A 25,132-nucleotide genomic window follows, 5' to 3' on the forward strand; every position below is an offset into this window, starting at 1 on the left:
TCCCTTCATGTATTTATATTTGGGATTAGCATCAGATACAGCCAGATGGAGAGTTGGCCCTTTGCTAGAAAGTACCATTTTCCTTTTCCTCAGACTGTGTTTACTTGTCTGTTCAGTCATGTAACTGAGCATCTAAGTTTAGCTGGTACATTTAGTGTGTAAAAAAAAGAAGTGCCTTTAACAGTACCTTCTGTCAGCCTCCTTACTAGGCGTGAACGTCATCTGGTCTGTTATCAATGCTAAAGGCAAATAAGAGCCTTACTGTGAATCTACTCCAATAAAAACTCAAAACCAAGGCCTGTGTAATAATAGCTTTAGTGCAGTTTAGAAAGTAGGCTTAGGGGGAGCAAAGGGATTCTTGATCAGGTGTTTTGCAGAATTACAAAAGGGGGAAGGTTGGAAGGGACCACAGTGGGTCATCTGGTCCAACCTCCCTGATGAAGCAGGGGAATCCTAGAGCACATGGCACAGGATTGTGTCCAGATGGCTCTTGAATATCTCTAGTGAGGGAGACTGCATAACCTCTCTGGGCAACCTGTTGCAGTGCTTGGTCACCTGCACAGTAAAGAAGTTCTTCCTCATGTTCAGGTGCATAAGGCATTCCTGTACATCAGTTTCTGCCCATTGCCTCTTGTCCTGTTGCTTGGCACCACCAAGAAGAGCCTGACTCCATCCTCTTGACACCCTTCCTTCAGATACTGATAGACATTGATGAGGTCCTCTCTCAGTTGTCTCTTCTTGAGGCTGAACAGGACCAACTCTTTAAGCCTTTCCTCATAAGAAAGATGGTCTAGTCCCTTAATCATCTTGCAGCCCTCTACTGGACCTGCTCCAGGAGCTCCATGTTTCTCTTGTACTGAGGAGTGCTGGACATGGCACTGCAGATGTGGCCTCACCGGGGCTCAGTAGACGGGCAAGATCACCTCACAGTGGTGACAGTGCTCTTTCTAATGCAGTCCATATACCATTGGCCTTCTTGGCCACAAGGGTACACTGCTACCTCATGGACAGCCTGTTGTTCACCAGGATTCCCAAGTCCTCTGCAGAGCTGCTTTCCATCAGGTCAGCCCCCAGCCTGTACTGGTGCCTGGGGTTATTCCTCCCCAGGTGCAGGACCCTGCATTTGCCTTTGTTGAATTTCAGATGGTTCCTCTCTCTCCATCCCTCAAGCCTGTCGAGGTCCTTCTGGAAGGCTGCGCAGCACTCTGGGATATCAGCCACTCCTTCTAGCTTTGTTTCATCAGCAAACTTGCTGAGGAAGCCTCTACTGCTTCATCCAAGTCAACTGATGAATCAGTTAATACTGGAGGACACTGCTAGATATAATCCTCCAACTAGACTCTGTGCCACTGATCGTGACACATTTCTTTAATTGTCTCTGAAGGCTTCTGCCTGAAACTCCATATTGGATTGTTCTTTTTGAAAGGAACAGGGCTGGCTCTAAGTATATACTTGTTGCATTTTTACAAAGATACATAAGGGGACAGATAGGGATACGCATGTCCTTGAAAACAATATGGATTTTTCCAACTGCAGTTAGCCCCGTTGGGTGGATGGTTCAGAGGAACCTTCTCCCTGCAGCAAGCAGCATCTGCTTCCTCCTCTTTCCCCATCCCTTCTCTACCTTTCCGGCAAGGTCGTGTCCTGGCCAAATTACAGCCTGACTAAGGGCATTGGAGAAGAAAGGGATGTGTATGTGGAGTCATTCCATGTAGTACAGAAGTGCAGAGGCCCCTCTGACACACTTTAATCAGTTATTCTTCATTCTATGTTTCAGAACTCTGGAACAAAACCATTAATAATTAGTATGAAATAGCAAGATGTTTTCTATACAGAATTTATATTTTGGTAGAAATAGAAATGCCTGGTAAAGGGAAAATAGGATTTCCTTTTCCAGTTTATTAGCTCAAATCCCTATGATGCTTGTCATGAACTCTTTATAAGCTTGTGGTGGCCACTGTGAAGTTTGGCCAGGCCTACATTGCATTACATTGCAGTGATTACCTGTACTGGACGGGGGGGAACAACTCTGACATCAGTTGCTAGCAAAATCTCCAGCATGAGTCTGATGTCCTGACAACAGAGACCTGGCCTGGATTCTACTCTTATTATTCAAGGTTTGGCTGCTGTACCAGCAAAGAACTGTTTCTGAGGTGCTCCTACCCCTGGGTTTGTGAATACCTAATCTGTGGTGACAGGGGCTCTGCTGCACAGGCAAGTCTTGGAAGTGGCCTTGGCCAAGCTTTTAGGGACAGGTGCTGTGTAAAGCAAATTAATACAAATCAGACCATCTTCACTACCAACAGTGTGTGGGCATATCTGCCAGAGTTCCTACTGAATTATTCATTCCTCTTTAAAGGTTACAAACACTGTGTGCCTTCAACCAACAGACTGATTGATTTTAAAACGTGCAGTTATGTGGGAACTTGGATTAGAAACACTGACATTTGTTTTACAGCAAGCACATAGCCTTAACAATTCAGTGCAGTTTTACAACAGAGCCTTTTGGTTTTCAGCTGTATCTATTATGAGATGGAGCATCACATCCTCGTAATATGTAAGATTTGATTAAATATCTTTTGGCACTCTGAGGAAAAAATAAAGGAAGCTAGGAAACAACAAAACAACTCCTTGACACCTGTCATGCAGTATGTGTGTAGGTCTTTCCATGCTTAGTTTTATCCTTTTTTTCAGTACCACATAGGGAAGAGTCCAAGAAGTATTTGAAGTGTTGTAGGCAGGAAAGAAATGGTATGTACACAACAGGTTATGGTCACTCACAACCTTTAAAGTCTTCCCAATAATCTGTAATATTTCTGCAGTTTTATTTTGTCTCTCTGAATCTACTCTCTTCCTGCTGGAAGGCAGTGACGTGTTTTTTCTTTGTGTTTTAGGAACCTGGGGAATATAGGTAAGCAAGCAAGGAGGTTATTATTCATATTAGTAAAACTTAGAAAGCAAAAACCATTCCTTCTCTTACTGTGCACATCAAAAATATACACCGTACAACAAGTTTGTTCAGATTCCCAGCACTCACAGAGCAGAATCTTATTGCAGTTACATGATGTAATTTTTAACATCTCCTGTGATGCTAATGGGCTTTTAGATTATTTTTTCCCTTCTTTCTGGTGACATTCAATATGGTCTCTAGTGTGCAAGAATAAAAGATTGAAAATATGAAACTTTTTATGTGTGCTAGGTTGTCTTGAGCAAAAAAATGCATACTTACTTTGTTGAAAGCTAAATTAATTGGTTTGTTAAGGCTATGCTCAGTAATACCAGAAGGAGTTAGGACTAAGACAAATCTGGTTATTATCTGTATACAAAAATGATATAAAAGGAGCTATTCCACAGGCCTGCTTCCTAATAACTCTGTTTAGCCTTTGAAAACTCTGCTGTCCTCTCCCAATCCCCAGTAGCTTGCCACAGCAGTTGCAGTAAAATATCTGTCTTTTCCTCCTTTGTGCCCTCCAGTAGCTCAGAACAGGAAGGAGATGAGGCTGGGCAATGACTGGCATGAAAGATGCACGTTTTCATCTCCTAACAAGGCTGCTTGGGAAACACTGGAATGAGGATTCCACCAGTTCCAGCCCTGTGCCATTGAAATGTTAGTGCCTCCCTAGGCTAAGGAGAGATAGCTGACTGCCCATAACAGAGAGAAGACAAAGCATGGAGTGCCTTGATATAGAGTAGTATCTTGCAGTAGAAGATTTTCTGCAGACTCTCTCTCAAGCAGTTATGTTCATAAGGAAGGAAGTTCTGCTTACAGAGGGGAGCTATCATCCTTTGGTATTGCAGAGTCAGTTGCAGGAGCCTGCTTTTCCAGAGGCTGACATACTTTACTACAAGCCTTCCTCTCATCATCTGAAGTGCCTGTGCTTGGCTTCAGATCTTTGCTGTCATAGTGAATTATTCAAAACAGAAAGTTCAAAGTTATCTGTTTTCCTCTTGAACATACGTTAGGAAATAAGCTGTGTTTCACTAACCTCAGCTTTCTTATGCAGAGAAATTTGTGCCACTGCAGAGAGGACTGTATAAAGACCTGTGTGCAAATTAGGACCTATGTGATAGGTTTAATAGCTGCAAAGTGCTAGGTACAAGGACATTTCATGAAGCTGAATTTCTTCTACACACTATGCTAGTAAATTGCTAAATTTCTTAAGCTGACTGTGAAATGTGACTGTGGCATTCCTGGGTAATTTCTTCAGTTTTTCCTTTGATGTATATTTACAAGGTCCCACTGAAGAACACTCAGTGACTCTTTATATAGGTCTCTCTTATCTTTTAAAATGAAATTCCTTGACTTTCAAGAACATTTTTCTAAGGCTAAGGACCATACATTCCATAAAGTTTGTGCTAGTTGGTTCCAGATGCTCTAGCTTATGCATCCTCTTTTTTAACAAATGTTTTCCCTTTACTCTCGGTAGTAAAAGGAATGTTTCTCCCTTTTCTTCCATTCTCTTTGGCTAAAAGGCAAAAAGGAAACTTATCATTAGCATATGGTGGAAAAAAATTCCTGCATGTATCCCTTGGGCACTGCATATTAAAAGAATACACAGAAATGGCTCAAGAATGGGTAATATAATTGGTATGTAACTCACTATTCCCTGAATACGTAGTTTCTCCTTGCAGTGCAAAAATTGAGAAGCATTTGCCTTGTTTAGAGGATGGAGCAGATGGAGTTGAAGAAAATAAGTCTTGAAACAAAGGGACATTCCTGCAGCAGCAAGTACAGAGAAATTAAATGCTCCTTGTTAGCCAGTGACAGGAAATATGAATCCCACAGCCATCACCACAGAAGAAAGAAGAGTTGTTATGAGCATACACATCCCTAATGAAAGCCAAACACAAATTAGACCTAATATATATGTCTTATATTAGGCATCACAGTCAGAACAGTTTTAATCATTGAGCTCCAGGATATTTTGGACTGACTAAAATAAAATACAAGCTTTTCAGTTAATACACAGCCAGTGAATGCTTGTAAAAATATTTTACCAGGAAAATCAGCACTGCATCCAAGTCTTGGAAAGAACAGCTTATAGAGTTGGTTGTTGGTTTGTGGTTTTTTGTTTGTTTCAAAATTCATTCATTCATTATGAATAACCTTAGAGTCTAAGATCATAACTGCAGTCTTTTCTAAAGACCCCTGAGCCTCTTTTACAAACAAATCAAGAATTTGGCTATCCTGTGTTCCAGGTATATTTTGAACCAGCCATTTTGAGGCTGATCTTTTAAAGATACCAGTTTGCTCTGTGATGCTCCTTGGAACATCTCAAAACAGACATCTAAGTAATAAGCCACCTAAACTTACTGAACTTTCATGAAAAGTTGACATTTTACAACTCCTTATCACCTTAAACCATTGGGGAAACAACATAGAGTTGTATGTAAATCACTATTGCATTTGTCCTGGGTTAAAATGAGACCTCTGTGTGTGGACACTGCTTTATGAAACAATCTAAGGTCTTTGCAGAAGCACTCGGTCTTCAGGTGATGGTCTTCATTGGCCCACATGTCCCAGTCATTCAAAGCTAATTCTTCATCTGAGTTTCCCTGCTAAGGGAATTTTTAAAGCCTATGACTGAAAACTGTCATGTTTATGAGTAAATAGGAAACTTCCCTCTCTTGCAGTGGCCCCATCCAAAGTGATATGTTTTAGAGACTTAGCTGATTGTACTAAAACTGTGTAATCTGTGCAAGTTCTTATCTTAGCCTCTGTCTATATTTTCCCACAGTAGTACCCCTTTAATTTCCTTCTCAGTTGAATAAAAATCCACAGTTTAAAAAAAGTCCATCACTTAGGAAAAAAACTTTTACTACTTCCCTCATGCAAGAGGCAATTTGTGAACACTGATTTATGAAAGCCAAAGAGGTAATTATGTTGATGGCATACATGCTGAAGAATATGAATAATCCCTTCTTGTAGGTAGAACTGTGGATCTGTTACTGAGATGGTTCTTTGAAGTTGTAGCAGTGATAAGAACTCTTCAAAATAGAAATCTTTAGATCAGGAATGTAATAATTGCATGTGTTGACATTTAGGTCCTAACTGATTAGTCCTGTCTAACCTGATTTCTTATGTGCTTTGTGTTCAATTTTAGGCACCAAAGGAAGAAACAAAGGGGAATTTACAAATCTTCAAGGTGTAGCTGCATCTACAAATGGAAAAATATTAATAGCAGATAGTAACAACCAGTGTGTGCAGGTATGAGGATATGCCACTTTCAGTGTTTTTCTTTTTCTCCCTGCCCCCACACCTCTGCCTTTTTTGTAGTCCCAGAAAGACACATTTTCTACAATTCAAGCAGATATAGAAAATACAAGGGAAGCTCAATTTTTTTATCATCCATTGTCATTCTATCTTCTTGACCTGCAGCTATCTTTTTCAGATGTATACTATATCTAGTATGTATATCAGAGTTTATTTCCTCTCCTTATGATGTTTGGCAATGAATGAAAAAAAAGTCATGCAATAATCTGGAAAAACGCTTTTTTGTAAATATAATTTTACATTGTACATTTTTTCCCCCGTGCTTTCAAACATAAATCTAGGGTAAGGTGCCACAAATATAATTTCTTAAGGAAATACAAATAGAAGAATAAACATATAGATGTAATTTTCAAATGGCTTTTAGTGTACTTAATTGACTTTTCTGTCTGATATCATGATGAACTCTTTTCTGTGGTAGCACTTCTAACATCCATAATTTCTTGGCTTCTGTAACCTGTGTGAAAATCAAGCTGTTTTTTCTTTTTTTGCTTGCCATGCATCTTTTTTACCATTAACAATTTGTCATCGCTCTTCAGGCTGCCCATGTGGTAGCAATGAACACGGCAGCAGCGTGTGGCTTGTTCTTCAGTATGTGAGAACCAGCAAGCCGCATGCTGTAAGAACTCATTTCCAGGCCTTTTCAAAGAGACAGATATTCATCAGCACCCTCACGCTTCATAATTTGCAGCCACTTCAGAGGAATTTCAGTGTCTAGTTACCTGGCTTGGGGGCACAACCAGTGAACTTATTCCTACGTTTTCGACAGACTTAGTGATTGACTGTGGCTGAGTCACTCAGTGCCTCAGTTTCCTCATTTGTAATATGGGAATAATACCACTTCCTACCAGCTGAGAGAAACATTGTGGAGCTTAATTCACTAAGCCTGTTTGTAAAGTACTTTGAGGTCACTGAAGAAACAGTGCAATGTAAGTGCAGAGAATTTCTTTATTTTGAAATTAGGGTTCAAGTGCAAGCTTCTTCTTAAATTAGACATATCACTTTCAAATATAGACTATGTAAAAGTGCTTCAAGTTACCAGATCTCTTCCTGACTATAGTCATTAGTTCATTAGTGACTTCTAAAATCTAAGCTCCGAGAAATAGGTGATGGTAATATGGAGACTTAATTTTAAAACTTATGCTTTCTATTACAGATATTTTCCAATGATGGTCAGTTCAAAAGCCGTTTTGGCATACGAGGAAGGTCTCCTGGCCAGCTGCAGCGGCCAACAGGAGTGGCTGTGCATCCCAGTGGTGACATCATTATTGCAGACTATGATAACAAATGGGTTAGCATATTCTCATCAGATGGAAAATTTAAGGTACGAGTTACCATGTGAACTCTCCTGAGCTTTCTCTGTCTTCCAAAGGAATGCAAAGTAACATTGTTTTTCAAGAGACTGCATGTAACTTAGTCTAAATTCCATTGCTGTGATGTGGAAACCCATGACACAGCCATGTTGTATAATTAATAGGAGGAGATCACAGTTGTGATGCTAATCTTATACCAAGTAGAGACAATATGTTCCACTTTACAGGTCTGCATACTAGGTGCTTGGATTCCTTTCTATAACTTATGGTCGAGGATAGCTAGTGCCATCAAGTCTAGTTGGACTAGCTCAACAACCTTCATGTCATTAGTACTCTGATAGTACAGAAAGGTATGCGCAGATATGTGTGTACACACAGACAAACACAAAATCTTATGAGGAGTATGTGAAGCTCTGCACTGACATATGGAGGAGAAAAAGAAGGTAGCAGATTGATGATGCATTCCTCCACTCCATGTGTGTCAGCAAATAAAGTGTCTAATTCATGTAGGATTCTGTTGGTAATCAAAGCAAGGAAGGGCAGTTCAGGATGTTGTTCCAGTTCTACAGCACAGACAGGAGTGTTTTAGGTTGTGTGATTGTGCGATGACTGGAAAAACTGAAATACTGTAATAATGTCTTAGGTTTCAGAAATCAGAAATTCTGAGGAAAGCACACCTCTTATTTTCATAGCACCTCTGATCCCTTTAATGGGAGTAAATTAAGATGGCAGCTACTGCGCTGTATTTATGGTTGTCAACCTGCAGTATTTATTTTTCTTGGTTCAGGTGTAATTCCAGAGACAAGTAAATGTTGCCTGTATTTGATGCTGTTCTCTGAATGCATGTTACCAAGTCTGGTGGTGATGCTAGAAAGAGCCACCTATAGCAGCAGTTAGCAGTACTCACTGGTCATTGGGATCATGGATCTGCAGGGAAATTTCTACCATAAGTTCTAGAGTCCTACTTTAGAGAGAAATGGCCTATTTGGCTAATTTTCTGGCAGTCTAATGAGCAAAAACTTGGGTCCTGAGCTGCTCATGTGTGCACCAAGAAATGGCCTGCCTTTGAAAAGTCTTTGCAAAGTGACAAATGCTGTAGCAAATAGGAGATAGTGCTTGTATAGTCCTCAGTGACCTCCATCTGAGAAACTGATGTCTGTGCTTTGAAAAGTATCCAGATCATGTACAGACTTGAAACAAAACTAAAACAATACTAATATGCAATGCAAGTGTTAAAAAAGTACAAATCACTTGCATTTACAGAGAGTATGTGATTTTCCTTGTCAACTAATTTTAAAAATGTGCAGCTACACAGGAAAATCTTGGGTTTGGTTAAAGTCCTTGAATGAAATGGAAACACCAAAACAAACCCAAAGAAAGATGTAATTTAGTTAAGAATCCAAATACACTGAATATCCTAAGTGTGTTTTAAATAATTATTAACATCTTTAATGTGAAACTGGCTTGATCTGAACACAGAGCATGGAGGGCTTGTTTTCCTTCCTTCTCAAGATATGCTGTAAATCCAGCATTTTGGATGGTGCCAGCTCTGGAGGAAAAAGCTCTGGAGAAGTCAGGACCCTATGTGCAATATACTACCAGCAGGGACAGAGGAATTGAATAAAAAATTAATTATGAATGTTGTTCCTCTGATGTGAAGCCTAGCTTTATTTTAGTCAATATATTTGTTGGATTGCAAAAGCTATGCAATATTGGCAATATTTTTTGTGATTTATACAAGTTGATGCATTGGACTTCATAGTTCTTAGAACTGGACTGATTAAATGAGACATGAAACATCAATGTTATAGAACACTATTTTTAGATTGAATGCAATAAGCCATATTTATGAGAGAAAAAAATAAATGTTTGCAGAAGTATTTTCTGTATGGAGAACAGGCATAATCATATCTATGCAGGAGCTGGGTGCAGGGCAGGTGGCAGAGCACGTGCGTGGGGAGAGCAGGAGCAGGGCAAGGGGAGCACCAGGATGGAGACAAGGATGGGCACCGGGACCAGGTCCACACTCTGGGGAGCTGTTCTGGGAGAAGTGGATCCTGTATTGGTGCAGCGCTGGTTAAGGGGGATGCTGTACTGCATGCTATGTAATCAGTGAGCTGTGCTAGGGGACAGGGGTGGGGGGAGCACAGGGCCTGGGGGAGCCCTGGGGACACACACACAGGGTTGGGAGGTTGTGCCCACCAAGGATAAGGCTGTAAGATGGTGCATGGAAGGGATGGGGCTTGGAAGGGATGGGGCTTGGAAGGGATGGGGCTTGTACTGGGCATGATGGTGCAGGGCCAGGAATTGGACTCAATGGTCCTTGTGGGTCCCTTCAAACTCAGGATATTCTATGGTGGGGTTATATAAAATATATTTGAAACACAGGACATAGGTATAACAGATCTAGCCTGTGGGAACTGGGCAAAGCCTCGTAATTTCTTGTGTGTTGGCAATGGTATTTCTTACAGAGGCTTTGTCGGATTAAATTGGGCAGCACTTGCTAAGATAACAGAGAAAGAGAGAGAGAGAATGGCATTTCCCTTCAAAGGACTGTGCCTGCAAGTCATTATATAAGACCTCTGCAGGTGGCCTGCTAGTTGTTAACTCAGCATTATCAGGGGTCTCTTTTGAACTTAATCTAACCATTTCTGATGTTGTCCCCTTCCTTCTGTATTTACTTACACTTACTCTCTTAGTGGCATTTTAATAGTCATGTGAGCCAGAAGGCAAAATTCCCTGGAGCCAGGCCCAGGCATCTTCCTGCTTACAGCACTGGCATGACTCACCCCAGCAACCTCCACTGCCAGGCAGAAAAGTGTCACCTTCCTCAGTTGCTGGCAGCAACAGAGACAGAGCTCTGTTTTCTCAAGGCTGTTTTAACTTGCATAATACAGAGGTGGACAAACACTAATCTAAGGTTGCACCAAGACAAGCCTTTTAAAATGAGAGACTGTATTATCGTGGTAAAGACTCAGATAGGGTCTTAGGATTTGGGGCTTCTATTTCTGGCTATGCCACAGATCTCACAGGTGACTAATGATCTTCCATTTCACTTCTCAGTGCTCTGTTTTCCTCATCTCTAGAAGGCATATAGCAGTGCTGGCTTCCCCTGTCAAATACTCTGAAGTCGCTTAAGAAAACTGTTACAGCAGACATATCTCTAGGCTAAAGAGAGAGCACGTGGTGAAGCAGTAGCTTCTTACCAGTGTAGTTTCAAACCTAGTGAAGGAACTGGACAACAGAGCCAAGAGAATGACTTCTAGTCCTCCGAGAATTATTTTTCTCCTAGTCTTGAAGAGTTATGTATAAGATAGCTGGTATCAACCAAACAGGGCTGCAAGTCAAGATCAAGTTTAGATGAGCGGAAAAAGATGAAAGGAAACATTTTATATGTCAGACTTTTTTTTCTTGTCTCATTAGAAGAATTAAAGAAAGAGCTATTTGAAGCTGGTTGCATGTCCAGATAGCAATAGGTAGTGTGGTTAAATGGTCACAGTTGAATTATGGTGGTTACGTGAATGATAAATTCATGTATTGTGTGATACTGCAGTGTGTAACAAAGCTCTATATCCTTATTAGGAAAATTCTCAAACAGGGAAAGATGGTATGTTGAAAGTCTGTAATTAATTCCTGACAATCGTGAACCTTTCAGACAGCAAGAAGATTGGTAGAGTTAACCTTAAAGCCCAAACACACTTACTTCTACAGTGGAAAAGTCCTTATAAATTTTACATAGGCTGGCTGATTTTTTTTTTTACCTCTAGGAATATCCCACACTAGAATATTTTCCAGCCTGGTAGGGTGACTTTATAAACACATATTTGAAAAACAGTCTAAATTCCTAAGAGCCTATAAAAGAAGGGACATAATGTCCTTGACTGAATTCAATTAAACACATTATTTGTATTATGGGTTCACATGATTCATTATACTGTATTCATTTCTAATGGCAGAAAAGTCTGAAAATACTTCCATTCATACAGTTAACAGGAGTGACTGGGTTTCATAATGTTCTGTTCTAAATAATCAAACCTATAATTCTAAGAAACCTTCTGAAATAAAAATATACAAAGAATATGTTCAGCCAGACCCAGTAATGTGTCGTCAGCATATTTTGATCTAAACTGGAAACAGAGATTTTTAGTAAAAGGCACTGCAAACTCTAGCTGGATATACTTTATTGCTGCCTGCAAATTATATTTTAAATCCTGGTCCAAGGCCAGTGATTTTTATTACTCTTCTCAGCACTGAGTGCCCATTAATGTAGTATGTGATTTATTCATTTTATTTTTCCATATGTGTTTATATGGGCAGGAAGTCACTGTACTCACGAGTCTGAGTTATTTTTCCATAGGAATCCTGGAAAGATGGTAAGGAGGTGGTGCAATGTACAAGCAGACAAACACACGGACATCCCAGAGGAAAGAAGGGAATATGACTTAATCACCCCAAAGGAAATAAATCTACTGATTTGCATTTGATTTATGTTTTTGCTACTTTGTTGTTATGCAAACCTGAATACATTTTGTAGGTCTGCTGGTATCTTTCCCCTGGTGAACACAAAGTAATTTTTAATAGTTTCTCCTGGGAATATTTTAGCATGATTCAACTAGGTGGATTTTGCCTAAATATTTAGGAATTTATAACCGTGTATGTACTTGAACATAAAACAGACTCATGATGCCATTGTTGGCTAATCATAGTCTTGAAGCTGCAAGATTTACTCCCTGGAGTTTTCTTTATTTGAGACTGAAAGAGGTTGTGTAGTGACTTGGTACCAGACATCCTCAGGGAGCCCAGATGGTTTTATTTTAGGACAGTTCCTATTTTTACCTGCAATCCCACCTATGAGAATGTACCATGGAGTAGGAGCGTGGGACTTACTAAGGGTAGTAGAGCTCCTTCTGTTTGCTTTGAAAACATTAGGGACATCAGAGAAATGAGTTAGGTAATAGATATTCTTCATGCTTTGCAATCTGTCCCACTTTGATAGGTTCCACTACTACTCATGACTTGCAGGAGGTAGAGGAGAGGGGCAGAGAAGTCAGAAGTAGATGTGGTAGTTGTGGATGTGGTTTAATGGTGAACATGGCAGTGTTAGGTTAATGCTTCGACTCAGAGGTTCTTTCCAACCTAAGCGATTCTATAATTCTAAGCATTGCTTGTTCTGTGTGCTGATCCGTCCCACTCTGCAAAGGCAATGAGGTGAAAAATGGCCTTGTTTCATAAACAAGATGAGTATTTTAGTATCTATGTAATTTAAATTCCAATAGAAACAGAAAAGTATACTCTTCACCAAGATATAGACCTCTCTTTGTAGGTCGTGTCTCTCACAAATTACTACAGGATCTGAAAGTTCTGGAATCCATAATTTCAGCACAGCCTGTTTGGTGGATTGTCTGTTCAGTACAGTAAAAATGCTGGCAAGAGACTAGACTTTTGAAACCAACCACAGATTTACAAATCTGTGTATCAATTAAAAAAAAACAAAACCAAAAGCAGGACACAAGTTGCTCTATTCCAACCCAAACAACCTTTTTTAACTGAAAGGTCAAAACTCAACTGATTTTATGTAGATTAGAACAGTTTATAGAATCGCTGCCTAAAAAAAGAGCAGAATGGTGAAAAATGTGGAATGGGTTGTGAGGTGATCCTAGAATCTTCTTGGGTATATGCCCAGATAGTTCATGGATTCTTTGAAGGCTTTGTCTCTATTTCTGTTTGCTCTGTTGCTTAGATCCTCTTCTTAGATCCCCTTCTTTTTGATCCTCCTGAAAATTGGTTCTAACATTTTCTGATTTGACAGCTCTCTAACCTTTCCAAATAATCTACTCTGTGTGAGATCCATCTCATCTCCACTGAATGTTTTTCCACTGAAATATTGTATACAGTATTTGTTGCTGGTTATGCTGGCAGATGGTTTTGGTAGTCACAAGGCCTATTTAAAATGATGGAAATTATTTTATTTACTTATGACAAGAGCAAGCTTTGATTTGTTTAGTGTTTCAAAGATGAATTCATTTGCTGTTTGGCAGCATGATCCTCTCTCCTTTGCAGTTTTCAGCTGACACTTCATGTGTCTAAGCAGAAAGTGAAGCAATCTGATGTGGATCTGGTGGAAGATAGAGAGGTTAGCCTGAGATTTAGTTCTGCTCAAATTCTTGCCGAGAGCACTCAGAAGGTGCTGGTGTCTCATGAACCCAAGAAAGGGAAGAGAGGACATCATAGCCTACATCCCACCCACCTCTGATGCTCTAAGAGTGAACTCTGACTGCTTTGAATGCAGGCAATGATGGAGGCATATTTCCCTGTCCATAACCAGGTGGTTGTTGGACTCAGGAATAGAATGCAATAGGAGGCAGAAGTCTTTTCTGATTGTCTGCCTATCCTGCTGGTACCCTAATGCTGGATATACAGACATTTCTTGACAGATGCTGTAGTTTGTCAAGACACACATGATTGTATTTCTTTTGAGTTGTATGTTTGGACTCAGTTGCTGAGGTGGCAGATTTTTCACTCTAGAAAAGATGTATATAAAGCAGTCTTTATTTCAACTGAAGAAAAAATTATGAAGTGCACAGTAAGAACTGATAAAAACAATTGCTTCCAACTGTTAATGACAAAAATGCCTCTCCATCCTGCTGTGTGCCTGTAATACAATCTTCAAAATGTACTAACTAATTTCTACCATGCCAACATATTCTCCTGTTTTGTATTTTCCCTTTTAGGCCAAAATTGGGTCTGGAAAGCTCATGGGCCCTAAAGGTGTTTCAGTGGATCGTAACGGACACATCATTGTAGTGGACAATAAAGCATGCTGTGTCTTCATCTTCCAGCCAAATGGGAAAATAGTCACCAGGTTTGGTAGTCGAGGAAATGGTGACAAGCAGTTTGCAGGTACACTTGATGGTAATATGTAAATCCCCTTTTCTTGCCTCTTCTGCTCACATTTGCATGATGTTTGAGCATGTTGAAGATGCTATATCCTACTCATTTATCCTCTGGGGAGAGGTTCTACTAAACATACAGCTCCTATTCACTTCACCATTTGTTTAACTGGTCAGGAAGACTGCAACATCTGTTCTGCAAATGCAGCTGTAACCAGATTGTTTTATCTACCTCTCTGTGTCTGGAAGCATTTCAGATCAGTGATCCAAGAAAGACTGATCTTAACTAGCATTTTATAAGTGCTTAGTAATGCCCACACTAAGCTGTTCATGATAATCAGCTCAAACACTGTGCTTTGTATTTCCAGTGATCAGATACACATAAACCAATGCCCCAAGTGGTAGCTTCCCACTCATTAGAAAATGAGTGTAATGGGATAGTGTTAAGATTGAGATCAGGAAGACACAGTTATGCAATGGCCGATGTGACTTCGGGGAAACTGCCACTTAACTGACTGCTTGCACATGGTGTCTTTCGAGTAGAACATGCAATTAAGTTTAAAAAGAAACCCAGTTGATGTATTTTAAGTGAGAAGCTGTTCTTTCAAAATTTGAAATGAAGATGCCAAATTACATATGCAAGTCACTTTGCAGGTGTTGGGTCACTTTGAGTATGTAGTCTGATTGGTCTGATGTTCTGACTGGTTCACAGTATAAGAGAGGCATATAGCAGTGGTATAACTGTTTTTATCTTCATTCTCTTGCAATGTCTTATGGCATAATATATATAATTTATGAGCACTTGGGCTCTAACACAGCTAGATTTTCTGGGTATCTTGAATTTCTTTCATTTTAAAATCTATAAGAACACCTCCTGAATATAAGTGTGCAAATACTTCCTAACAATGCATTTGAGAAATGTATCACCTCTCCTTGCTTGTATGCAACAGAAAACACGTCAATTCTCCATACTCAGATCTTTTCATTGTAAAGGCTTTCATCTGTTTTATAGGTTACCCTGATACACTCTGAAAATTGAAAGTGAGTTCTGATCTGTTTAATAACTCAAAATGGAATGAAGTATTTTGATTTGGGGACTTGCCTGTTTTCAAGCTACCATTTGTTTATTAGTCAAATTTGCATAGTTCAATACACAATGTAAACCAAAAATGCACATTTTTCCATGACAACGATCTTCTATGTAACTTTTGTATTTATCCTAAAACTTGTTATCTGAAATGCTTGTAAGATGTGAGCACAAAGAGCATAGAATATTTCAATTAAGACTTTAACATTTTTGAGAACTATTTTCAGTGTATACACCATTTTATACCTAAGCACTATGTGTTTTGAGTTGTTAATAAGCACATAAATCTCTGTATAGTCATATGTATACAAGAGAGGGAGAAATGAACAATGCTTTTGGTAACAATAGCTGACAACTGGTTGAAAAAGAAACTGTTTACAAAAAGCATCCTGAGCTTTAAAAAAAAAAAAAAAAGAAATAAAACTACTCCTACTTTGAAACTGGTATTCCCAATTTGACTGTTATTGCTCAGAAGCCAAACATAATATCCTGGCAGGCTGCATTTATTTTTTTTTTTAATTTAACAATACTTTTTGTTTTAATGCTACTGTTATTTTTTTTATTTTTTTCTTCTTCTGCATTGCAGGTCCTCATTTTGCAGCTGTAAACAGCAACAATGAAATCATCATTACAGATTTTCATAACCATTCTGTCAAGGTACTGTCAATTAATGGCAAATTGGAAAGTTGCCATTTTTATTTTATCATGGTACTTTCTTGGGGAATATTAAGTATTGTTAAAGCCAAAGAGATCAGACTCCATATATATGAGCTTTGATATAAGGACACGTGGTGGTTTCACCCTGGCTGAACGCCAGGTGCCCACCCAGCTGCTCTTATCCCTCCCCTTCCCAGCCAGACAGGGGAGAGAGTAAGGTGGGAAAAGAAAACAACATAAATCATGGGTTGCGATAAGGCAGTTTATATTCATGCAAAGAAAGAAAGCAAAAGCAGCGTGCGCGCGCACAAAGCAGAAGCCAGCAGCTAATCTCTACTTCCCATAAGCAGCCATGGTCGGCCACTTCTCTGAGAAGCAGGGCTCCAGCACACATAATGGTTGTCAGCAGGCAGCTGTCAGAGACAGTGAGTGCCTCCGGTCCTGCTCCTTGCCTCAGCTTTTATATCTGGGTTTATGTCCTATGGTATGGAATATCCCCTTGGTCAGTGTGGGTCAGCTGGCCTACTTGGGTCCCCTCCCAGGATCTTGCCCTCGACTGAAGAAGGAATGTTACAGTGCTGATGCTGTGCTCAGCAGTAGCCAAAACATGGGCGTGTTATCAACACTGCTCTAGCCACCAATGCAGAGCACAGCACTGTGAGGTCTACTATGGGGAAATAAATTCCAGCTCAGCCAGACCCACCACAGGACAGCATGTTCAGAGAACTTTGCATGCAGTGCATTTCTTAGTGAAGATATAGTCCCTTGCCTTTGGTGTCGCTATAATGGCCTCTAATTCAACTGCTCAAACATAAGCTGTACCTGATATAAATAATTTTGACTTAGTTATTAACATTTTATTAGCACTTTACCAGCACTTTACCAAACCTGTTATTGTCCCTATGTTCTGTCCTATTTTAAGAGTCTGGTAACTGCTTTTGAATTTCCCAGTAAGAGCTTTCCACATTTCTAGCTGAACAAAGTTATAACAAAGTAAAGATACGTGACAGTCTTCAAATTCCACACCTGTAAGCTTTAAGATTACCGGATCCATTTACAATCAGATCTCTTAAAAACTGTGTAACCATTGGTTTTCATTCAGTACCTCCTGCATTGGGCAGAACTGGCCACTAGTCCTTACACCCACGGGAAGTCCTGACTCATGGCCTGTTAAAACAGTCATGGTAAGATAGAGAAGTATATTCGTTTGTCCCAGTAATAAACCAAAACAAGGATACATGTGTCGAGAGGTCATGTGTTGGAAACTGTATATGAAGGAGATAAAGGCCATTTCAGAAATTACTCACCTGTGCATGTTTGTTCTCAGGCATTCCTTTTCAGACGCTTTCCATGTGTGCTCTTTTTCCCTCCCTCAACATGAAGCAGCATCAGGTGGATGCAGGCAGAATGCTGTCCTATCTGGGTTCTCAGGCCACATGCATCAAGTCCCATGCACCAATGAAATGCCTGAGATTTCACCTAATGGATGCCTATTTTGATTGAACTCAAATATGGACCCTCAGTTCAGTTCTTCACTGTTCATAACTGCAATGATAAATCTTACATATTCACCTGAAATAGGAAGTTGCTGCCTAAACAGACACTTTCATGTCCTGAGCAGTGCTGAATCATCTACCTTTTGAACAGCAACCTTGCTTGCGTATCGTTTTGGAATTTGTGAGGAAGTAGCAACTCGTGGTTTGGATTACAACACAGAAATCAAGACTGCTGCAGGAGCCTTAAAGCAGACTGTTTAGCAGCAGGATGCCTATGATTCCATAAATTACCCCTCCACAAGCATGGCTTGCCTGGTAACAAGAATGCCTGGAGAGGCTTAACAACAAGGGCAAACTAAAATGAAAAAAAAAGCAAGTGAAGACATGTAAGAAGTGTGGCATCTTAGCGAATTTATAATTATTACATTTCTAATGAGAACAGAGTGTTCTCATCTGTCTCTGGCATGACTCAGTGGGATAAACATGTTATTTGTTACAACTGGGTGCTAACTGGAGAAGATTCTTATTTTTGTAGTGCTGTCTAAATTGGTACAGATAACTGTTGACACTCTGGAGAGCAGAGTGTATAATCTGGGAGCAGAGTATATCTTGTTTTAAATAATAAATTAATTTATAAATAACTAAATAAATTAATGTCACTCTTCTGGGTCCCAAAGCCTCTTCCTGCCACCAGTGTTTTTAATTAAACATGCTCACTCAGCAACATTATTCTCCCTCCTCCGTTAAGCTCCAAGCATGTTCCTTCCCTCAGGCATCTTCTATGGAAAATCCTGCACAATGCAGGCTTCTCTCTCATTTGGTCACTTTAACCCAAGGAGAGAGCAATACATCTTTGCCTGGTTTTTTCACTAGTTGACTTTTTTTTTCTATTTTCTTTTATCACCTGAGGCACCAACCAAGTACATCATTAATTCCCCTTCCCAAATGCTTTTTCTCTGTTCACTGTGGGTGTTCAAGAACAGGATGATTTCCTCAGATCTTCCACCTTATTAGCACTTGGCACTTGTCAGGTCTTTGCATTTTCTTGTGCAAGCCACAGTCAGTCTCTAAGAACACAGTTGGACCTTGTGCTATAGCTGGGCCTGAGTCCAAAGTGGACCAAAATATTTTAGAAATGGCTATGGTATTATGTCAGTGACAAATTCTCTATCTCAGTTGGTCCCACTGGTGCATTCAGGTCACTGACACAATAGTCATTGACCAGTTCCATCTTTCTACTGTCTAAACCTGTTACCATCACAGAGAATTCAGTTTCTGAACTGTCCATACAGAGAGCAGCATGCCATGATTCTCAGTGTGTGTTAGATTATGGAAGTCAGAGAAGGGTGTATCTGCTTCGCTGTGTTTCAGTTCTACAGAAACACAGAACCCAGTACTGCATCTGCCCTCAGCTCTTTTTAATTCAAGATGGGCAAGTTGTAGAAGGGTTCTGGGGCTCTTCGCCTCTGTGTTTGAGCTGACTCAGATGTTAAGTGGGAAGGGAAGGACTGTACAGTGTAATGGAGCTGGAGGGAGAGAGGGATACCTTTTCTCCCATCTTCTGTGTGTGTGTGTGTGTGTGTGTTCCTGGGGAGTCTTCAATTCCTACTTTCACTGGCAGGTGAACTGGTACTAGTAGAATACTAATATTGATGCGATGCCATATTCAGGTTTTTGTTTTAACCCATACAGGTATTTAACCAGGAGGGAGAATTCATGCTGAAGTTTGGATCAAATGGAGAAGGAAATGGACAGTTTAATGCACCAACCGGAGTAGCTGTAGATTCTAATGGAAATATTATTGTAGCAGATTGGGGAAACAGCCGAATACAGGTAGAAATTTCCATATTTCAAAGGTGCTTGATTAAGAAAACTAATGGATTGATAACTCTGGCCACTGAAGTCTTAAGACTGCCCAAGAAACACGATGGCAAAAATTAGAAGTGATGTGGTTTCTCACCTTTTATAATGCCTCGTTCCTGGCCTGTCCACTTTTAAAATTGGTGGTGTCAGATGATAGGCTTTCCAGTGTGACTGCTAGCAATTCTGATGGTCACTGTGACCAAGGCTTTTGTCTGCAAGTAGTTCCCCAAAAGCTATTTGATGACTTATGCAACTTGCAAGCATTGCTGAGATGATAGTAATTTATAATCACCATAACAGAAGATTGGAGACATGGTGGAAAATATGTAAAAGCAAATGACCTGAGGCAAATGCAGCAGCTTTTTATCATCTTTTTAAATATTGAGAAACTATTCTGCTTTTAAGTTATGAGAGTTGCACTCTTTTTATCTTTCAAGTGCTAATCACAAGGTCTTCTTATTTGCCAAAGAATACCCAATAAATAACTAAGTGTATGTATTATTTCCACTGAATACAAAAATGAGGGATCTGCCTATGAGTTGTTCTCAGGAAGCACTATCAACAGGGTAAACAAATTCCTGTTTTTTTCTGTGTGGGAACCTAAGAGTCAGGCTAGCCACGACAGTAATATTTGTTAGGAAAACAACATGTTGGTTGAGTTCCTGATTGAGTTTGATTTATTGTAGTTGCCTATTTTTAGAACAAGGAACAGCCAAGGTGCTTTTTATTATTATTATTTCATTGTGTGTTTAATTCTTGCCAAAGATCCTGACAGCTTTAATTAGCTCTTTTTAACAAGAAATACATTTGTATATAAACTTGCATATTATGAGATAACAGAACAGATTTTTCCCTTGTTTGTTCTAGTGTATGTCAACTGTTTCAGAGATGAGAAGTATAACAGTATAATTGAGAGCAGACTTGTGTCCGCTATTTTTCTTTTTTATTCATAACATTTATTCTGTGCTTTCTCACCCTCTAAGGTTTTTGATGGAAGTGGATCATTTTTGTCCTACATTAACACCTCTGCTGACCCACTTTATGGTCCCCAAGGTCTGGCCCTTACTTCAGATGGCCACGTCGTAGTTGCAGACTCTGGAAATCACTGCTTCAAGGTCTATCGATACTTACAGTAGCAATGAGCTCTGGAGCTGGATAATCACTCACCCTTAAGAAAAGACTGGTCCTAGAGATCCAATGCAAGATATCTCCTACTTTGAGTTCATTTTTAATAATGAAGGAGTCTCTTATGGACTTCCTGTGATAATTTCCAAACTTACCTTGTTTACATAGGACTTGCACCTCTTATGTTTCTCACTGAACTTTTTGTTGCAAGGGTTAATAAAAAAAGTCTTCTTTCACTGAATTCATAAAGACAATGTGAAATTAAACACAAACTGCAAGCTTATGGAACTGGAATTAACTAATTAGGCAAAAATGAGAAAAGTTTGGGAAAAGTCCCCAAAGCTTTTTGACGACTGCGAAGGGTAGCTCCTGCTCAGACCTTCCAAATTTAAAGAAGTATCATTCTTATGCATTATTTAACCCAGAGGTGATCCTGGGAATCTTCTAGATCTCATTATCATGGTAGGTATTACACTTTTAACATTCTTCAGTCTTACTATCTATAACAAGTAGGTCTTTTTAGTATAAGGTTAAGTCTCACAAAATCCGTCTAGCTCTAACTGTCAGACCTAACACAGCTCAACGTTTAGCACTATGAGGATCAATGCAAATTCCCTACTCACGTGGAATTAATGAAGGATTGTTTCATATGCTTGTTTTTCACTTTTCCTCTTGCTCAATGTGCAGGAAGGACTTTGCAGAGACCGGACATTTCTAAAGCTCTGGAAAAACTTAATTGTAGCGATACATTAATGGGAACGGAATTTCTGTATAATGACAGACCTTTTGACACCAAGCTAGTTCATTAGGATCAGGGTTATTACAATGTCAACTCAATTAACCTCATATGTGCCACTCTTTCGTATGTGTTCATTGCCATGTTTCCTTGCGGCAACTCATTGTATTAACCAATAAAATAAAATGCAGCATCACACAGGACAGAAAGCCAGAGAGGTACCCCTGTGGAGGACCTACATTGTACAACCAAAGGAACTGTGGAAAACAGAGGTTGTATAGGAAAGCCAAGGGTTACCAAAGCTATTTGTTTTTATGTGAGAAAAAAATACAAATAAGAATGAATTTGAACCAATTCCTGAAGTCCTTCATTAAAGGGAATTTTGTTAGAGGACAAAATAAGGACTAGGAGATTTGTTCCGATTTGTTTGTATGTATGTATGTATGTACGTATGTATGTATGACTGATTGACATAAAAATAAAAAACAAAGTAAATGTGGGTTATTTCAGCAAACTGGAACGTACGTATGACATTTGACAATGGCAGTACTCTAAATAATGTCCCTCCTTCTTCTGCCAGATCTCTCTTCTGTGTTCTTTGTTAAAGTATTAATTTAACTGGAAATGCTTACAGTCATAGTTCTGTTTTTAATGTTTGGTTTGTTGGAGTTTTTTAAGTGTGAACTTGTCCTTTTTAAAGTAGCATTTGCTTTATTATTTCTAAATCCAGTGGTCAAGGGATAAATTGCTACTGTAGCCTAATGTAGATAGAGTGGTGCTCCCTCTTAAATCTCATTTGAGAAGCTGGTGAGCTTGCTGCCAATGCCTACAATGGCCTGGGAAGTGCTGTCTTTCTTTTCTCATTTTTAGGCCTTGAAACAAAAGGGCATTGGGTCAGAAATGAGGGAGTATTTTAAGCATGTCTTCAAAATGCAAAGAAATCTTTGATAAAATTACTTGTTAAAAGTATTTGTCTTATTTCTAAAAGGTTAAGGTGGTTGTTTCAATGAATTTGAGAAAACGAATGGTTTTTTTTGTAAAGTTGCATTTGACTTGTAAAAATGCAGACCCCAAGGTTCTTAAATGGGGAACTTGTCTGGTTTTTAATTACTTTTTCTTAAAGATATTTCCTTCTCTTTCCCTTGTTTATTTTTTGCACATAGAACCAATGTATGAATTTTCATGCAAATATAAGTTTCCTTATTTCATTGGAATAAATATTTTGTGCATGAAGCTTAAGGTTGGACTGTATAATGCAGCTGAGAAACTGATGGTAACATTATGGAATATTAAAACACAAGTTTATTATTACCAAGAGAACGAAATATCCTCTGCTTGAACTGAGTTTGTCCTAAAATTCTGAAGATGGTATCTCAGTCATTACACAATAAACTGTCCTATCAAAATTTAACAAAGTTGTAGATCAGATTTTCATTCTAAGTGTCCTTATAAGCAACCTTCTGGTAAACAAACAATTTCTGATATTGGAAGGTCTTTAAATGGCACATTTATTAATGAAGACACGGTGCGTAGCATTTTAACTTTATTTATTAGCAAAGAGAAGGGGTTGCACAGATTCTATGAGATAAAAACTTTAAGAGAAAATGAAACGTGCTGTTGCTGTCAGTTATCATATCTAGTTCCAAATATGTATTTTTATAATGCAGTGTTACTAAACTTGCATGCTTACCGTAACTCAGAAAACATCGCCAAATCCTCTGTTTTCAGGAACTTTGAGAAGCATAGAAATCAGATCCTAACCTATATATCAAAACATATACTTAATACTGTACTATTTCACGTACACACTTTTCTTCAAAAGCTTTTCAGTCCCTTTGGTCCAGCATTGTTTACCATAATTTTATATAACCCTTGTCAACCCAGTCCATCCTGATGAAATACGGAATTCTGCACACAACCCCCTTACAACCCAGCTAAAAGCTATTAGGGAGTTTGTGGATTTTTTCTTAAAATTGAGTAGTCCTTTTTCAGGACTTTTAGACATTATCACCAGAGAAGCACCTGAAAAATGTCACTAATTTCGAGTTCCTTCTGATAGCAAATGCGGCCAATTACGATTTCAAATTCAGTGGCATTCCCTTCCAAGGTCTGACCTTATCTGCCTGGCACTGGTACACTGAGAAACACATTGCTTTCACAGTGTGCTTCTGAAGCCAATTTCACTAAAATGCTTGGCTTACAAACCTTACGAAGAGCCACCAAAGCAGAAATTCTGTACTAAAAAACTGGCAGATTTTTTTCTCATCTAATTAAGGGAACGTCAGAATTGCACTACGTGGTTTGCTGAGTTGTTAGCATTTATTAAAGGCTTTATAGGCACGCTGCTGCCAGACTTCAGGTATAACCAAATGTTCCCTTGCTTTCCCTGGAATGCTAATTGACTAGCAGCACAGCATGAATGGTGAAAGTATGTGCTTCATTTAACTAATCTTCAACTCAAAAGTAATCTCAAAAGGTTATTAGATCTTGTGTCATTTGGAGCATTTTAGGACAAACTAGCCAACTGCATTTTCATTGTTTTGTGAATAGAATAAAATAAAAGGATCTGTTCAGATAAATCCAATACAAGCAGTAGGAGATTTTTACATAGGCTAAAACAGCACCAATGTAGCTGAAAAAGAAATGGAAAATGTTTTAGGCACACATTTGCCTAATGAAGGTGGATAGTTATTTATTAGTACATGCACATCTGCTCTGTAAAAGCTAGAGGGCTTTTGATTTTATGTCGATATTTTTTATAACTAAGGATCTAGTGTTGCCATGAGAACTATAAGTGCCCAATATGTTCTGTTTGTTACAAAGAAATGACTTTCAGTTGTGGGAGACAGCTTGTTATGAAATCATGATGTACATGGAAAATTTTCTTCAAGAATTGTGAGCAGTGATTATTTGTGGAAAGTGTGCGAAAGGTATTTGTGCTACAGAGGGGGAAGATTCCTAACAGGTCCTGTTATTTCTGACACATGTACAGCACTTCAGTTGATGTTTGTGAGCAACACAGCCTTAACCCTAACACTTTTGCTTTGGCTTTATGACATGGGAATGTTCCCTCAGATGCATAGTGCAGCAGCCCCTGTTAGAAATCTCTACCAGTTGATATGCTGCAGCTTTCCAGTTCTAGGAGTGAGTGGTTTTTTTTCATTTTTTTTTTTAAGTTTTTGTACATTCCATCTTTGTAAGTCAATCTCATATGTTTTGTGTATATGTAAGCCTTGCACTCTCTTGAAACTCATAATGAAATATTCTCACCTTTTTTTTTTTTTTTTTTTTAATTGTTGTTGGTTTTGGTTCTTTTTTTTTAATCCCTATGAGGCTAAATACAACCTTTTTCTCCTTAAGGTCAAGGATGAAAGATGTGTATCAAAGTGTTTGTGTGTGTGTGTGTGTAGTTTTAGCTTCCTGTGTGCCACAGTATTCTTGATGCTTTAGCCAACGATTAAAAAAAATTTACTCTGTCTTGGAAATGTAGGAAAACCAGAGTCAAATGTGTACCTTTACCACGCACAAAAATTTCAAATAATAAAAATAAAGCTTGTTTCCTCCGTTATTTTCATGGTTGAGGATTTATTTCTGATACGTCTCATATTCACTGTATGTAAAAGTAGCCCCATAATGCAGGAAGACAGGTAATTGTTTCCAGTTTTTTTCCCTGACGCCACAGGTCACAAGAAAA

At 39.0% G+C, this 25,132-nt stretch overlaps 1 protein-coding gene across 12 annotated transcripts in view; it reads left to right on the forward strand.

Moving 5' to 3' along the window:
- Window positions 1–25,006, forward strand: part of TRIM2 (tripartite motif containing 2) — an 89,503-nt gene extending 64,497 nt beyond the window's left edge. For 10 of the 12 annotated variants that reach the window (XM_027747337.2, XM_027747340.2, XM_027747338.2 and 7 more), the window contains 6 exons: window positions 6,105–6,208; window positions 7,428–7,595; window positions 14,316–14,496; window positions 16,148–16,218; window positions 19,407–19,547; window positions 20,561–25,006. In XM_027747337.2, coding sequence (XP_027603138.1) covers window positions 6,105–6,208; window positions 7,428–7,595; window positions 14,316–14,496; window positions 16,148–16,218; window positions 19,407–19,547; window positions 20,561–20,713 — 818 coding nt within the window. In that variant the 3' untranslated portion in view covers window positions 20,714–25,006. The remainder of the gene's footprint in view (window positions 1–6,104; window positions 6,209–7,427; window positions 7,596–14,315; window positions 14,497–16,147; window positions 16,219–19,406; window positions 19,548–20,560) is intronic. The other 2 variants (XM_039384652.1, XM_027747353.2) reach the window with 1 other exon arrangement.
- The last annotated feature ends 126 nt before the right edge of the window (window positions 25,007–25,132 follow it).

The sequence above is a fragment of the Pipra filicauda genome, unplaced genomic scaffold (assembly GCF_003945595.2).
Source record: "Pipra filicauda isolate LSUMZ 115617 unplaced genomic scaffold, ASM394559v2 scaffold368_size711631_pilon, whole genome shotgun sequence".
Taxonomy (NCBI): domain Eukaryota; kingdom Metazoa; phylum Chordata; class Aves; order Passeriformes; family Pipridae; genus Pipra; species Pipra filicauda.